At 45.9% G+C, this 17,914-nt stretch overlaps 1 protein-coding gene across 1 annotated transcript in view; it reads right to left on the reverse strand.

Moving 5' to 3' along the window:
- The window catches only part of GREB1 (growth regulating estrogen receptor binding 1), a 104,598-nt gene that overhangs the window by 57,809 nt on the left and 28,875 nt on the right, over nt 1-17,914 (reverse strand). The window contains exons 7-10 of the mRNA XM_004373051.1: nt 13,827-13,940; nt 13,217-13,360; nt 10,150-10,335; nt 6,085-6,435 (exon numbers count right to left, since the gene is read on the reverse strand). Coding sequence (XP_004373108.1) covers nt 6,085-6,435; nt 10,150-10,335; nt 13,217-13,360; nt 13,827-13,940 — 795 coding nt within the window. The remainder of the gene's footprint in view (nt 1-6,084; nt 6,436-10,149; nt 10,336-13,216; nt 13,361-13,826; nt 13,941-17,914) is intronic.

The raw sequence follows: 17,914 nt of genomic DNA on the forward strand, positions 1-17,914 counted from the left end.
TAAAAAATGGGCAAAGGAAATGAACAGACACTTCACCAAAGAAGACATTCAAGCAGCCAACAGACACATGAGAAAATGCTCGCGATCACTAGCCGTTAGAGAAATGCAAATTAAAACCACAACGAGATACCATCTCACCCCAGCATTACTGGCACGAATCAAAAACACTGGAAATAACAAATGTTGGAGAGGCTGCGGGGAGATCAGAACTCACGCACTGCTGGTGGGAATGCATAATGATACAACCATTTTGGAAAATGATATGGCACTTCCTTAGAAAGCTAGAAATAGAAACACCATACGATCCAGCAGTCCCACTCCTAGGAATATATCCTAGAGAAATAAGAGCCATCACACAAATAGACATATGTACACCCATGTTCATGGCAGCACTGTTCACAATTGCAAAAAGATGGAAACAACCTAGATGCCCATCAACAGATGAATGGATAAACAAAGTATGGTACATACACACAATGGAATACATGCAATGAGAAACAATAATGATGAATCCGTGAAGCATCTCATAACATGGATGAAACTGGAGGACATTATGTTGAGTGAAATGTCAATCATAAAAGTACAAATATTGTATGAGGCCTCTACTGTAAAAACTCATGAAAAAGTTTACACACAAAAAGCAAAGATCTTTCTTGGTTACGAGGGATTGGGGGGGAACTAAATAGACAATAGGTACGTGGTAACTTTGGTGAAGAGTAAGACGGTACACAACACTGGGGAAGCTAGCACAACATGTACAAGGAAAGGTCATGGAAGCTCCACAGACACATCCAAACTCCATGAGGGACTGAATTGCTGGGCTGAGGGTTGTGGGGATAATGGTCTCAGGGAACATCTAGCTCAACTGGCATAAGACAGTTTACAAAGACAATGTTCTACCTTCTATCTTGGTGAGTAGCGTCTGGGGTCTTAAAAGCCTGTGAGCAGCCATCTAAGACACTCCACTGGTCTCACCCCTTCGGGAGCAAGGGGGAATGAAGAGAACAAGATACGAGGAAAAGATTAGTCCAAAGGGCTAATGGACCACAGCTACCAAGGCCTCCACCGGACTGAGTCCAGTACAGCTATATGGTGCCCGGCTACCACCACTGACAGCTCTGACCGGGATCACAACAGAGGGTCCTGGATAGAGCTGGAGAAGGATGTAGAACAAAATTCTAACCCACAAAAAAAGACCAGATTTACTGGCCTGACAGAGACTGGAGAAACCCTGAGAGTATGGCCCCCAGACACCCTTTTAGCCCAGTGGTGAAGTCACTCCCGAGGTTCACCGTTCAGCCAGGGATTGGACAGCCCCATAAAACAAAACGGGACTAATGAGGCACAGCAGTCCAGGGACAAGGACTAGAAGGCAGGAGAGGACAGGAAAGCTGGTGATAGGAAACCCAAGGTTGAGAAAGGACAGTGTTGACATGTCCTGGGATTGTTAATCATTGTCATAGGGCAATATGTGTACTAATAGGGCAATATGTATACTAACTGTTCAATGAGAAACTATTTGTTCTGTAAACCTTCATCTAAAGTACAAAAAAAAAGAATTATCTATGTGAGATCAAACTGACAACAGCAACTCAAAAGGTTTGATGAGAAGCCTAGGGGGCAATGAGTTGAAGGTAATGATGATGGAATAATTTGGAAAAGGATAGTGAGAATAGCAGCTCAACTGGAAGAATGTAATCAGTGTCGTTGAATTGTACATGTAGAAATTTTTGAAATGGTGTATCTTTAGCTATGTAGCTTTTCACCAAAAAAAAAGGTCCTCCAAGGTTGAGAAGGGAGACTGTTGACATGTTATGGGGTTGTTAACCAACGTCATAAAACAATATGTGCACTGACTGTTTAATGAGAAACTATTTGTTCTGTAAACCTTCATCTAAAGTTCAATTAAAAAAAAAAGAAGAGGAGGAAAAAAAATAAGCATTTTTTTTTTTTTTTTTTTAACTAACAAGATGAAGTTGGGAATCAGGCATTCACATGGTTCTGGAGGATGAATCCATGAGGTTGTTGTGCGAGATAAGGACACACTACGCACAAAGGATGGACCTGGCAGTAAATGCTGCTCCATACAAATGATGTCTTCCAATGAGCTTGTCCTCTACTTCATGTCATCCACCTACAACCCAGGGCGTTCCCTGGACTTTGTCATTATTGATAACTATACTCCCTTCCATAACCTCCACTTCAAGCACCCCACTCTCCAACCACCTCTGATACCCCAGCTCTAAGAATTCCTCTACTCTCCTCAAAGCCATGGAGTCTACTGGACATGTCATTGCCTTCACTGTCTTCCTATCCTCACTTCCCTCCTTCTTTGACCAAGATTCCATGTCCATCAAAGATCACTCCCTGGTATCCCCCTCATTAGCTCTCACTGGCCAAACTCTCCTCTTGCTCTGTACCGTACCCAAGCTGCCAAGCACAGCTGGAGAAAAAGCTCACAACCACACTGACTCATCATAACCACTAACTCTTGTTAGCTGCCATGAAGTTGGCCCCTGATGCATGGCAACCCCACGTGTTACAGAGTAGAAGTGCTCCATAGGGCTTTCTTGGGTATAATCTTTACAGAAGTGGTTTGCCAGGCCTTTCTTCCACAGAGCTGCTGTCTGGTTTCAAACTGCCAACCTTTAGGTTAACAGCCAACCACATACTGCTTGCGCCACCCAGGGTGCTCCAGTAATTCTTAAGTGCTGCCTCGTAACGCTGTGACACTTTTCTATTCAATTTACTGTCTCACTTTCCTAGATAATTATTTTGGACTTCTCTTTGCTCCTCAAACTTCCAGCACCTTGACGCCTTGCTGACTCCCTTGCTACTTACTTAATAGAGAAAAAGGAACAGTCAAAATAGAACTTGCATCTTCTCCCCCCAAATCTACCAGCCTATCCACATCTGGGCTTATACACTTCACTGCTCTCCTATTTGTGTGGGAGCCCTGCCCTTGTGCCTAGGACAGCACTCCTACCTGTGCACCGCCCCCTACTCAAGCACATCTCCTCCTAACAACTGCCTCCTCTCTCTCCAAATCATCTGTTTCTCCCTCTCTACTGCATTATTTCCAGCATCAGATATGCTCTTCTGTTCTCAACTTAGACAAAACACCCAATTCCATTGCCCTTCCAATTACTGTCTCATCTATTCCCTTTATAGCAAAACTCCTCAAAACAGTTGTCTGTATTCATTACCTTCATTCATTCTCTCTTGAACCCAATCCAGTTAAGCCTTCATGTCCAGCACCCCACTGAAACTGCTGTGTCAGTGTCACCAATGACTGTCCTGTTGACAGATCAAGAAGTCAGTTCTCAAGTCTTCGTCTTATTTGATCTAACAGGAGCATCACAGCCATTGATCATTCCTTCATTCTTAAAACGCACCCTCCCTTTGGCTTCCTAAACACTGTTCTCTCATTCTCCTCCTGCCTCACTGGTCGTCTCTCCTCAAGTCTCCTTGACTGCTTTCTCCTCTTCCTGAGGCTAAAAGTTAGAATGACCAGGAGTAGTCCCTGATCTCTTTCTCTGCACTTACTGGATGAGTCATATTATCCATCTTTTGACTTTAAGAATCCCATAAATGTTGATCACTCCTAAATTCTTCGGACCCAACCTCTGCCCTGAACTTCTGATTTTTATATCCGATTGCCTACTCGCCATTGCCACTGCAATATGTAACACTTAGGCGGAGAGAGCTCTTGGTTCCATCATAAACATGATTGCCACCACTTCCCTCTGCATACAAATAATTAAAGAATAAAAATAAACAACCACTTCTCCTACAGTTCTTCCCATCTCGAAAGACAACTGCATTATTCCACTTGCACAGGCCAAAATTCTCCTTCTCCTACAATCTACGTGCAACTCATTAGCAAACCTTAAAAGCTGTGACTTCAAAATATATACAGAATCAGGCCAATTCTCTCCACCCTCACTTCTACCACCCTAAGCTAAGACACCACCAGGCCTGGACTAATGTAACAGCCTTCCAATTGGATACCAGACTTCCGCAATCAATTCTTCACCAGTCTTCACACCATCAGGGTAATCCTTCAGAAACAAAAGTCAGATTCTGTCCCTTCTTCGCTCAAAACCCCCTCCAATAGCTTCCCATCTCACTAGAGAAAAATACCTAGCTCTTAAATAGCCTCCAAGACCCTGCACAGCCCTGTCCTCTCTTCTGGCCTTCCTGCTCTTCCTTCAGCATGTCCAGCACAGCATGCTCCCACATAGTTTTGGGGAGCCCTGCCGTTGCCCCAGTATCTGCAAGGTGTGCTTTCTCATTTCCCTGATGTTTCTGTTCTAATGTCACCTTGTTACAGAGGTGTCTCCTGACTGCCTTACAAAATAGTATCCTCTAACTCGAATTCGCTAAGCAAATAATCTAAGAAGCTGGACTGTATGAAGAAGAATGCAGCATCAGGTTTGGAGGAAGTCTCATTAACAACCTGTGATATGCAGATGATATGAACTTGCTTGCTGAAAGTGAAGAGGACTTGAAGCACTTAGTGATGAAGATCAAAGACCATAGCCTTCAGTACGGATTATACCTCAACATAAAGAAAACAAAAGTCCTCACAACTGGATCAATAAGCAACATCATCAAAAACAGAGAAAAGACTGAAGTTGTCAAAGATTTCACTTTACTTGGATCCACAATCAATGCTTACGGAAGCAGCAGTCAAAAAATCTGACTTATTGCATTGGGCAAATCTGCTGTAATAGATCTCTTTATAGTACTAAAATGCAAAGATATCACTTTGGGGACTAAGGTGCACCTGACCCAACCATAGTATTTTCAATCGCCTCATATGCATGTGAAAGCTGGACAATGAATAAAGAAGACTGAAGAAGAATTGATGCTTTTGAATTATCGTGTTGGTGAAGAATATCGAATATACCATCGACCGCCAGAAGAACAAACAAATCTGTCTTGGAAGAAGTACAGCCAGAATGCTCCTTGGAAGTGAGGATGGCAAGACTTCATCTCACGTACTTTGGACATATTATCGGGTGGGACCAGCTCCTGGAGAGAAACATCATGCTTGGTAAAGTAGAAGGTCAGCAAAAAAGAGGAAGGCCCTCCAGAGATGGACTGACATAGTGGCTGCAATGATGAGTTCAAGCGTAACGACTATTGTGAGGACAGTACAGGACTGGGCAGTGATCCATTCTGTTGTGCATAAGGTCGCTATGAGTCGGAACTGACTGGACGGCACCTAACAACAACTCTAATTCTCTGTCCCTTTGCCCTGAGCTATGCTTTGTCATAGCATCTGCACTGACACGTTAAATGCATGTTTGCTGTCTGCCTCCTCTTCTAGTATAGACATACCAGGAAAGTAGGGACTTAGTTGTGTTCCCTCCTGTATCCCCAGCACCTGGAACAATGGCTATTACATAGTAGGGCTTCAGTATATATTTTTATAATTAATTAGTTAATTATCTCATTAACCCACACAACACAATAAAGTATTGTTTTTAATCTCCATTTTACAGGTGTATCAACTGAGGGTTAGCGTCAATATGGCCAAGTACAAGATGGAACCAAGTTGCAAACCAGGTCTGTTAGACTCTGGAGTTCCTGAGTGGCACAAATGGTTAACACACTCAGCTGATAACCAAAAGGTTGGAGGTATGAGTCCATCCAGAGGTGCCTCGGAAGAAAAGCCTGGCAATCTACTTCCAAAAAATCAGCCACTGACAATCTTATGGAGCATAGTTCTACTCTGGCACACACGGGGTCACCATGAGTCAGAATCAACTTGATGGCAACCAGTTTGGTTTTTTCATTTTGACTGTAGACTTCAAATTGGACCCAAATCTTCCTGAGGGAAGAAATGTGAACTGCTACACTTGCTATTTAAAACAGGAACAAACTGTGAATTAAGCATACTGTGGAGGACGTAAACAGCCAGTACCAAGGGCCCAAGGCTCCCTTCTGAAGAGGGCTGTCACTACTGCAAACCTCAGGCCAGCAGCAGCAAAAGGTGAGGGAACTACAAAGCAGAGAGATTCAGAAATAAATACAGTTGGTTTTCTACAAGCCAGGAGGAACTGGCCCAGGACTCACCGGTGACCGCGATGCAGGACTCGATGGCCGAGTTCCGGCAGGCACAAATAATCACCACGTAGTTGGTCTTAGTGAGCTTGCCCTCAATGAGCAGTCTGAACATCTCGGAGAGGCCCTCAGCCAGAGAGTAGGTGCACTCAATGATGTGCACACTGTCGTTGCAGGAGCTTGCAGCGAGGCCGGCCAGCCAGGGAAGCTGCGCTGAGGTGACGGGTGCCACGGTGCTAGGCGCTGGCGGGAAGGGCTGTGGAGGCGCCTGCTGGTACTGACGGATCTCAGTCAGGTGCGACTCGCGCCAGGAGCGCATGAAGATCTGCTCCAGGTCCTCCATCAGGGGCACCTGGTCTGCCGCTGGCAAGGACAATGTGGTCAGAAAATGTTTCAGCATCTGCTCTACCTGTCTGGCACAGGTGGCTTTATACATACACAATGGGGCAGTTGTGGGGGATGCGTGTAAATTAACTTGAAAACAACACAGTCTAAATGATAAATGTTAAATAATATCACAGGAGTCCCTGGGTGGTGCACATGGGGCCAACACAAGTCAGAATCGACTCCACAGGCAACTAACAACTACTGACGGCTGGAAAATACAGGACAACGTAAAAGCAGCCATAACCTCACCGTCCTAACAGAACCACGACTATTTTGTGTATGTCTCAGTCTTCTTTTTCATATGCTAGTTCTAAATAGCTGTAGTGATCGTGTACGTACACTTTGGGTCTTGCCTTTTTCCTTACCGCTATACCACAATCATGTCTTCATGCTGTTTACAGTCTTCATAAATAGCACTGTTAATGGGTGCATAATATCCCATTATACGGAGGCACCATAATTTAGTTAGCGATTTCTCTCTTGTTGAGCCTTCTGTTACTTCCAAACAGTCACCTTTATAAACAGTTCTGCAATACACATCTTTTTGTGTAGAACATTACTTCCTTAGCCTAAATTTTCAAAAGTGGACTTATGGAACCTACTAATACATGAGATTCCAAATGGCCTAAATGTATCCATCTGCCTCTACGTGAATGGTGCATGACAATACTGGTTTTACTGCACCTCTAACAGCACTGGATACTAGATACTACCATTTGGGTTGCCGTCATTCATTTCACTGATAAAAACATTCCTTGGTTGATCTGTTAATTTGCACTTCTTTGATGACTAGTGAGACTGAATATTTTCCAACATTTGTTTCCTACGAATATTTTCTCTTTTATGAATTGTCTGGCTTATATGTCCAAATTTCACACTTGGGTGAACTACAGAAAAGAGCACTAGACTTCAATTTAGGAGACGTGTTCCAATCCAGCTCAGCCCAGCACTATCTGTGTAACCCTGAGCTATCTTATTAGGTGGCTTCCTTATCTGTAATCAGGGCCCTGGTGGTGCAGTGATTTCGGGCTCAGCTTCTAACCAAAAGGTCAGCAGTTTGAATCCACCAGCTGTTCCTTGGAAACCCTATTAAGCAGTTCTACTCCGTCCTAGAGTTGCTATGAGTCGGAATCAACTTGCCAGCAATGGGTTTGCTTGGTTTTGGTTTACCACCTAGTCACTGGGTTGTGACAGAATTTGACTGTTATACCTCCCATACTTAAAAATGTCCCCTTTCCAGAATCACTACCACCCAGCAAATCTTCTTAAGAGAGTTATCTACACTCACCATACTCATTTCCTCACCATCTGTTCTCTGCAACCCACTCCAATAAGCCATTTGTCCCCACACTTCCCTTAAACCACTCACCAAGGTCACTGATCACTCCCATATGACCAAGTCCAATGGTCAATGACCAGTCTTCACTCCATTCAACCTCTCACACATTGACACAGTGGACTATTCCCTCTCCTTGAAACACTTTTCCTCACCAGCTTCTCTGTCAGTGTCTATCCATTCATTCAACATATACTTACTGTCTACTTTATGCTACAGATGCTGCTGGACAAACAGAAGGGAACAAGATAGATAAAATGTTCTGTTCTCATGGAGCTTACATCCTAATTGGAGGAGACACACTTAAAGTAAACAAATACACATCATTTCAGAGGGTGGTGGTGCTCTAAAGGACAAGATGACAGGTAACAAGATAGAGCACTGAAGGGGCCTGATGGGCAGTGCTGTCTTAGTTACAATGACAAAAAGGCCTCCAGAGGAGGTGACATGTGAATCGAAACTCAAATGGCATAAGGGAGCAAACCACTCAAGAGTATTGTCTTGTGCAAAAGTATTTCGCTTGGACGGAACAGGAAGTGCAAAATCTGTGGGTGAGACCAAGATCGGCATGCTCAGGATGGACACAGTGGCTGGAGTAGAGGGAGCAGAGGCAGGAAGTCACAGGGTTGAGAGGTCAGAGTGGCAGGCAGGGCTGGATCGCCTGTGGCCTTGAGTGAGTTTGGATTGTACATGTGACGGGAAACCATTGGGGGCTGTGAGCATTTTTAACAGATGTGGAGACTAGGAGCAAGCGTGCTGCCCTGGACAAGGCTGGCAGGGATGTAGAAGGTAATAGAGATTCGACTGGGGAGATGTTTTGGAGGGAGACCGAGCAGGACTTACCGACGGACTGGATGTGATCATGACAAAGAGCGAGGGAAACAACAGAGCCAGAGAGTGACAGAGGGAGAAAGGGAGAGAGGGAAAAAGTGAGAAAGCAGAACAACAGAGCAGCAGAGAGAGAACAAACAGCGTGGGCATCAGGGATGCTTCCAAGATTCGTGTCTGTCCTAAGCAGCAACTCTCTGGCCTCCTTCCTGTCTCATGGCTGCTCCATCTCAGATTGCTCCTCACGCTCCTCCTCCTCTCATGATCTCTAAATACTGGACTCTTCCCAGGGCTCAAGCCTTGCCATTTTTATCCATCCATAACCACTCCCCAGATGATCTCACCTGGTCTCACAGCTTCAATATGTATCATCTCTAAGCTAATGTTTCCCAGATTGCCTCAACCTCTCCTCTGGGCTTCAGCCTCCAAGTCCTCAACACAGCCCATGCGGCTACTAACAAGCATCTCACACTTGAAATTGCCGGGACAGAACTCCTGCTCATCCTTCGGCTCTATTGTTCACCTCATCTGTCCCTCACCTCCCTCAAACAAACATCCTGCCATCCATACCTTCAAACTACACCTGGGTCTCTCTCCTTCCACCCTAAGTGGCCAAGCCACCAGTGCCTCTCACCGGGGGGACTGCAACAGCCCGGCTCCTGCTACTGCCCTGCAGCCTGATCCCATACCGCAGCCAACGTGGTCTTTTCAAAGGCAAAGTCAGATCCCATCAGTCCTCTGCTTAAAAATATTCCAGTAGCTTCTCAATGTGTCTATAATCTAACCAAATTCTTTACTACAGCCTAACGTCCTGACCACACCTCTCACCCTTGCCCTTTCTCACTCTGCAGCAGCTGAACGGGTCCTGGGACACTCCATGCTCCTTCCCACTTCATGGCCTGCCCCTCCTTTCCTGCCTTCCACAGAGCTTCACAAGGCTGGCTCCTTCTCATCATTCAGGCTTCTGGTCAAATGTCACCTCCTCACAGAGGACTATCTTGATTACCCTAAATCAACCTATACATACACACACAACCACATACATCCCACCCTCACCCTGCTTTATTTTCTATTTGTTTACTATCTCTCACTTTCCTTCAGGGAAGAGTCCTTGTCTACTTTATTCCTAGAATGGCAAGTAAACTACTTTTTCAATTACTCTATATAGATTTTGACCTATTTTAACCCCTTTTCCAGCCACTCAGGGTGGTGACCACTGCAGTAACCTCATACCAAAAACCAAACCCATTGTGGGTGAGTCAATTCTGACTCATAGCGACCCTACAGGACAGAGCAGAACTGCCCCATAGAATTTCCAAAGAGCTGCTGGTGGATTTGAACTGCTGACCTTTCGGTTAGCAGCCAAGTTCTTGGGTAAGCTGGAGGAAAGCATATCCACTCACAATTTCCTTGTATTTCACCTCCAACAGGCCAAGCTGGTGCTCAAAAGCACTCTGACGGTCAGTATTTCTCACCTTTAGTGATTATTCTACCACCGGTTCCTGGTAAACGGAACAGAGACTCACCAAGCTGGACAAGATAGTAGACGGTTAGTAAGAGCTGCATCTCTTCAGAGATAGGCTGTATTGTGGAAGCCCCATACTGCTCATACGCTCGAGAGATGGACTGGGAATTCTGGTAGCACGTGTACAGGAGAGGGCTTACAACGACGTCATTCAGGTTCCCACAGAGGTAGGGGAAGTTCCCATGGCCTACAGAGGAAGAAGCAGCAGCATCTACTTGGCAACTAGCCTTGTGCACAGCCTTGTGCCCCACACACGTATGGATTCCCTGTGTGCTGGCAGCTAAAGCAGAGAGGTGAGTTGCAACTGGGGTAACTCAAATGCCCTTTTCCAGGAAACTAGTGCCTTCCAGCCACTGCTGATCTAGCACACCTGCTCTGCCCTCCTGTTACCCTGGAGTGACAGAGTCGTTAACTGTCCACAACTGAGACGGGCTTTAGCATTTTCTTGTTCATTCAATCCAATCCCCTTATTCTGCAGGTGAGGAAGCTAAAGCCCAGAGAGAAGCGACTTGCCAAAGCCCCAAGAGCCACTGCCAATTTCACTCCTTTGGTGCTAATGATAGAACACACCACCTTGTGTGTGCAGCATCTGGATCGGTGCCCTGGATTGTTTGCCAGTTTGCCTCCCTGACTCCAAGCAGGTAGGGACTGTTTTATTCTGCTTTGCATCCTCCCAAGACTCTCTGGCAAGCTGAGCTAGGAAAATAAATCATGGACCAGAAGACTTAGAACACTGACAGAACCCACCAAATTAACTGTTAAAAGATGAATTCTGATGACACCTCTCAAAGGTGAAAGAGCCCAAGTCCAGGTTCAAATACCTTCTTTATCACTCATTAGCTTGTGACCTTAAGCAAGACGTTTAATTTCTCTAAGCCTCAGTATCTGCATCTCTAAAATGGGAGTGAAGATATCAAATCTTCATGGGGCTGCTGAGATGATCAAACGTGTCAAACGTATGTGTGGTATCTTACACACAGAAGGGGCTCTACTTATCCATTGCCTATATTTTTATTGAAGACCTGCTATGTGCTATGTGCAGGCATCCTGGTAGGCTCTGAGGGTAAATGTGGGACTAAAACACAGTTCATGTCCTCAAGGAAAGTGCTTCTCAAACTTGATCATGCTCAGGACCCCCTAGAAGGCTTGTTAAAACACAAATTGCTGGACCCCACCCCAGAGATTCTGATGCAGATTTGGGCCTGATTCTGATTCTGGGATGGGGCTTGGGAATTCACAACTCTCACAAGATCCCAAGTGATGCTCGTTCTGCTGTTACAGAGGCCACAATTTGGATATCTCTGCTCACAAACATTATGGTTTATAAGAGATAACATAAAGGAAGGGTATAATGTTTGTCATAAAAGAGACACAGAGAAGCTGCAATGAGGCTCAGATGAAAGAGAAAGAGAGTGATTCATGGAGAAGGCATCTGATTGGGTTTGGAAGCTTGGGTGGTCTTTGGGCACATGGTTGTGGGGGGACAGAGGTCAGGGCAGCAAGCACTTTATAGAGAGGGACACACAGCTTAAACAGACAGTGGGAGGAAGCACAGGGCACTTGAGGGACAAAAAGGACAGTCTGTATTGTGCGACTGTTCAGTGTCAGACGCCTCCGAGGCTCCTGATGCAGAGTAGGTACAGGTGAAGCCCCACCCCCACTTCTCATGCTCTGTGGCCTGTCCTGTCTCTGCTTTCTGAGAACCATGTTCTCAGGGCCAACCACAGACACGTAATGGCCATGCAATGAACGCACGCAGCATGAATGATGCTGACCTTCATTTTAGCCCATAGGACTCAACAGGACCCCACCCTCCCCAATAATTGGCCCTGTCTCACGCTAAGTTCAAAACCCACACTGTACCCCATTTCCTGAATACCCTGCCCATTTTTTATTTTTAGAAAAAAGAAAACTGTCCTTTCCAACCACCCTCCTGTCCTTTCCTACCACCCTCCCTTCTCTATTACTACAGGCATGATACCACGTGCAAGTATTAACTTATTCAAGACGGGTCTGGCATATGATGTGGGGGGTGTGGTGTCTACAGGCCAGTACACTGTACTGGTGAGTACCATCATCGAATAAGTCTGGCCAAATCTTCACACTGTACCCCACTTCATTAGAAAGGGATTTCTTTGATCTGAGTCAAAATCTACCTTCACATAGGTTATTTTAGCCCAATGATACAAAACAGAGGTCAAATCTTGTTATGGATTGTACTGTGTCCCCGCAAAACATGTGTTGTGATCCTGTTTGGAAATAGGGTTTTCCTTTGTTATATTAACGACATCATACCAGTGTAGGGTGGATCCTCAACCTAATCCCTTCTGAATTATAAACAGACCAGAACAGACATAGAGACACACACTGGGGGAAGGCAGACGACATATGAGGACCTAGCTACAAGCAAAAGAACGCCAAAGATTGCCAGCAGCCACCAGAAACTAGGAGAGAGGTTCACAGAAGGAATTGACACAGCCAAGTCCCTGATCTGGACTTTTAGCCTCCAGAACTGTGAAAAAATAAGTTTCTGTTCTTTAAAGCCAGCCACTTGTGGTATTTCTGGTAAGGCAACTAAGATAAATCCCATATTATTTTATGAAATTCTACAGAGCTGACCACGGCTATCTTTGCCCAACCCCAGTCAGATTTTATAGGCAAAAAATAATAGTGACTTAGGGGGACAACAGGGCAGCCGGGCAGACAAGAGGCTCTCTGAAGCAAAGGACTGTGATTTATCCATCTCCAAGTCCCTGGTGCTTGACACTATGCCTGCTACCATGGTAGGGGCCAGGGGAAGTTGAATGAATAAATGAAAGAGCAACTGAACATGCAAATGAAGATAATGGAAAGAATAGTTTCACCTTCTGGTTGTTGTGGAAAACTGTTTAACAGGCCCTAGAATTCTGGGCATTAGATCAGTCACTAAACTGGAGATTTGTTCTGCTCAGCTCTTTCATCGCCCTGGAAAGTTTTAGGAGATTTTTCTCAGAACAATGTTTCGTTTTTGACTATTTCTCATGGATTCTTTTAGGCTCTCCTACAATCCACTCAACTGCTGTACTTGCCTTTAAATATCACTGGCTTGGCCTTGCATATTTTCAGCAAGTTGTCGGGAACAGACACTGGTTCTCCGGAGGCCACAACAGGAAAGGCGGCTGAAGCTGGTCCCACCAAGCCAACCTGGGGCACACAGGACATGCCTGCAGTCTCTAGAAACATGACAAGATTGTTAGTGAAATATACCTGACAAAGCATCCATCTCTAGTAGACTTAACGTCCAGCCCGCTGTCATATCTGCTAACAGCCTGATCCATGTACCTGCTCATGGGAGCCCCAAAGTCTTGGAATCAGACTCTGAAGGCCAAAGGAATTGTTAAGCTCACTGAGTTTAACCTTCCGCACCAAATGGAGTCAGTCTCCTCCTCTTCAATATCCCTGCCAAGTGACAAGCAAGCACCTTTTTTAGATTCCTCTAGGATTGGGGAACTCACTACTACACGAGGGATCTGAGGCTATGTTAAGCAACTCTAATATATGATAAAGAGATCCTTCTGTTATACCAAGGTCGGCCTCCCTAGAAACTCCCTCACCACCATACACACACACACACACACCCCACCACCACCACCACCACCAGCCCCCAAATCATGGTCTGGCAAGGCTGTGGTCACTTACCATACTTAGCTCTGTTCCCACCACCCTGGGGGTAGCCACCATCTGTAGCTGATGGAGATTCTGGAGACCACCCTTTGTGACGTTTTTTGGGGGGCCCGGAGTTTGGTAAGATACCTAGACAACATTGAGAGTATGGATTAGGCTGTTACTGGGAATGAGCTTCTATAAAACCTCCTCCTGATTTGGAGAACACTTACTTGGTATAAAAGTATCACGGCTTTACAATGGAGTTTGAGCACCTAGTGAAGTATCTAAGCATAGAAAAATAGCCTGTCGACTTCTAAAAATGTTTCATCCCAAAGTTGTGTATGTGCCCAAGCTTTGTCTCTCTGAGCCCTAGCTGCTTCATCTTTAAAGGGGGAGAATAAAACTTACTCTAGACTAAAGAAAATATATGTAAAGCACTCAGTGCAGCACCTAGCACAAGTCTGGGCCCAATAAATGGTAGCTACCCATTACCATCATCATCGTTATCTATAAATTCCAACATATCTTCTAAGAGTTGGAACAGAGAAGTGTATCTCTGCAGACAAGCAGCGGCCCAATTGACCGCAAGCACCACCACAGTTTCACCACTTGAGGGCAGTACTAATCCAGCTGTGCTCCCGGCCCCACTCCAACCTTGAAAGCTAATTTCAGACTAAAAAATCAAAGAGAACAGAAGCTGGTACTGACTGCTGTTAATGAGTCATCCCTGCCCACTCTAGACAACAGTATGCTCACGACTTCAGCTATGTTCGTGGTTTATTCAAAATATCAAGAATTGGTTACCAAACATTTTTTTTTACCAATTTGACACAAAATTTCCCTTTCATTTAGAGCTGTGGGTCTCAATCCTGGCTGCACATTAAACTGGCTTGGGAAACTTTTAAAAATATATCTGTCTGGACCCCAGCCCATTCCAACTAAATCAGATTCCCAGCGTCTGGCTGGGGCCCAGGCATCCCAATGATCCCCATCTCCTACAGTGATTCGAATGCAAACCAAGGCTGAGAACCACTGGTTAGAGCAACGTTTCCTTAACTTTACTCTGAGAAGGGGTCACATCAGAGCCATCAAACCCAAAAAAGAAAAATCAAACCAGGGGCCGTAGAGCTAATTATGACTCATGGTGATCCCATGTGTGTCAGAGTAGAACTGTGCTCCACAGAGTTTCCAATGGTGGATTTTTCAGAAGTAGATTGCCCGGCCTTTCTTCTGAGGCATCTCTGGGTGAACTCAAATCTCCAGCCTTTCAGTTAGCAGCCAAGAGCATTAACCACGTGCCTCACCCAGGGACTCCTTATCAGAACCACCAGAGGCTTGTTAAAACTGTCCATTCCTGGGCACCGCCTGAGACCTACAGAATCAGATCTCTGGAAATGAGAAAACTCCACTACTAACAAGCACCCCAGCTGATTCTCAAGCACACTGCAGTTTGAGAATTATAGCTTTGGTCTCTTAAAAGTAAGGCCAAACTATATTCACCTCTTATTTAGGATTAATGAAAATGAATAAAATAAAATGAATAAAAAGTTAAATACATAAATTATTGTTTACAAAGAGCTTTCAAACAGGGCAGCTCCTCTGACCCTCACAGCCACCTCTGTGCTGGCTGCTGTTATCATTTCATTTTAGACCAGGTCTTGGACTCTCCAAAACATTTGTCCTCAAGGGCCAAAAGAACTTCCACAGAGACTAAGATACCCGCTCCTTGGGAGAACTACACACAACTATCAAAGAGGGTAGGCAGGGAATTGAACCTTAACACAAAGAATAGAAGAACTACAGGTATTTCCTCCCTCTGGAGAGCTAACCCTACATGCCTCCAAGCAGACTTTAAGCCCATGAGCCCTCCCCAAAATGCTGTCACGTGAAGCTGCTCCTGAGGTATCAATGTGGACCAACTCTTCCTAGCAGTAGCTCTTGGTGATGAAGGCACTATGTGGTATTTTGGGATGAGACAATTCATTACATAGGCCACTCACTGCAGGACATTTAGTATCCCTGCCCACTCCCTCTTGGCACCAAACGCCAGTTGATCCCCTATCTGGGACAACAGAAAAAGGACCCTACACACTTCCTCCCCCACAAGGAGCAGCACTTCTCCATGGCGAACCACTGAGTGTCAGCCCTCAAGCCTCAGTCAAACTCTCCTTGTGGTTTTAGACAGGGCTTCGTTCTGGTTCAAACCCCTGCTGAGAATTTGCATTTTCACCCTAGATATACTGAATCAGAACCTACATTTTAACAAGATCCCCAGGTGACTCCTATGTATAATAAATTTTGAGAACCACTGCTCTGCTAGTAAGGAGCCCTGGTGGCACAGTGGTTAAGTGCTCAGCTGCTAACCAAAAGGTCGACAGTTCAAATCTACCAACCGCTCCTTGGAAACTCTATGGGGCAGTTCTACTCTGTCCTATAGGGTTGCTATGAGTTGGAATCAACTCGATGGCAATGGGTTTGGTTTGGTTTGGTTCTACTAGTAAGGAGCCCTGGTGGTGCAGTGGTTAAGGTACTTGGTTGTTAACCAGAAGGTTGGAGGTTGGAACCCACCAGCTGCTCTACAGGAGAAAAATGTGGCAGTCTGCTTCTGTAACAGTCTTGGAGACCCTATGGGGCAGTTCTACTCTGTCCTATATGGTCGCTATGAGTTGGAATCCACTTGACGGCAGTGGGTTTTTTGGGCCCTACTAGCGGTTCTCAGAATTGGTCCCTAACCAGCAGCATTAGCATCGCCTGGAAACCTGTCAGAAATGCAAATTCTCAGCAGGGGTTCTAACAGCAACAAACCAGTTCAAAGCCCTGGTTTTAGAAGCAATGTTTTAAAAATTGATTTTGAGCTCTCCCACAGCAGGAGAGAAAGCAACGGAACTCAGAAGCTTCAGCTGTGCTTTCAAACAATCCAGCATGACTCAGTTTAGCCAGCATCCACAGAGCCCCTCTGTGCTGGCTCCATGCCAGCCAGGTGCTGGAGGTCCAGCAACGAGCATGACAGCCCTGCACTCAGGACCCTCACAGCCCCGGGAGTCAGCAGCCCACACAGATACAAGCAACAATGCAACTAAAACTATAATGCCTGGGAGTCCACAGAAGGGAGATGGGCTTGGTGGAGGAGGTGATACCTGAGCTAAGCTCTGAAGGGCACGGTTAACAGGTGAGTGGAGAGAGCGATTCAAGCACGTGGAAACGTATGATCAGGGCATGGAGACATAATGGGGAGGGAGGGGGCACTGAATTCTCGGATGCGATGCAGCTGTGGCACCGCCGTATGAGCAGAAATAACAGGGAATGGGGTTCAACAAGGAGGTGGCGCTAGATTCCAGAAGTGCTTGAGTGACACGCGAGGGAAGTTAGAAAACTGATGGTTCCATGGCAGAATTCCTGCCTTCCATGCAGGTGACCCCAGTTCAATTCCTGGTCAATGAACCTCAAGCACAGCCACCCCTCGTCTGTCAGTGGAGGCTTGCGGGTTGTTACAATGCTGAACAGGCCTTAGCAGAGTTTCCTGACTAAGATGGACTAGGAAGAAAGACGTGGTCATCTACTTCCAAAAATCAGCCAGTGAAAACCTTATGGATCACAATGGTCTGATCTGCAACACAGGGATGGAGCAGGACCAGGCGGCAGTTCTTCCCACTGTGTATGGGGTTGCTATGAGTCGTAGGCTGACTCAAATGCAGCTAATAACAATGTATTTCCCACACCCTTCCATGGAGCACAGCAAGGAAAGTGCATTCAGTTAACTACAGAAGGGGACTCCCCAGCCTGCCTTTCCAGAGCCAATTGTTACAGCAACACAGGCTGAGAGATGTCCACACTTTCCTGGTGTTGGGGTGAAGGATGGGAATCCACAGCTCACAGTTCACAGGAGGAGGCATCTCCGTCACAGGCCTCCCACCCCCATGCCCAGAGGCCTCCCACCCTCATCCCCAGAGGCCTCCCACCACCATCCCCACAAGCCTCCCACCCCCACCCCCACAGGCCTCCCACCCCCATGCCCAGAGGCCCAGCTCCTCGGCCACAAGGCTCCCCCTAAATTCAGGACCTAGGGGAAAAGAAACCATCACAGGAAGAAAAGTGGGGGCCTGCCTGTGGTTCCTTGTGCT

This window comes from Trichechus manatus, unplaced genomic scaffold (assembly GCF_000243295.1).
Source record: "Trichechus manatus latirostris isolate Lorelei unplaced genomic scaffold, TriManLat1.0 scaffold00023, whole genome shotgun sequence".
In the NCBI taxonomy this organism is placed as follows: domain Eukaryota; kingdom Metazoa; phylum Chordata; class Mammalia; order Sirenia; family Trichechidae; genus Trichechus; species Trichechus manatus.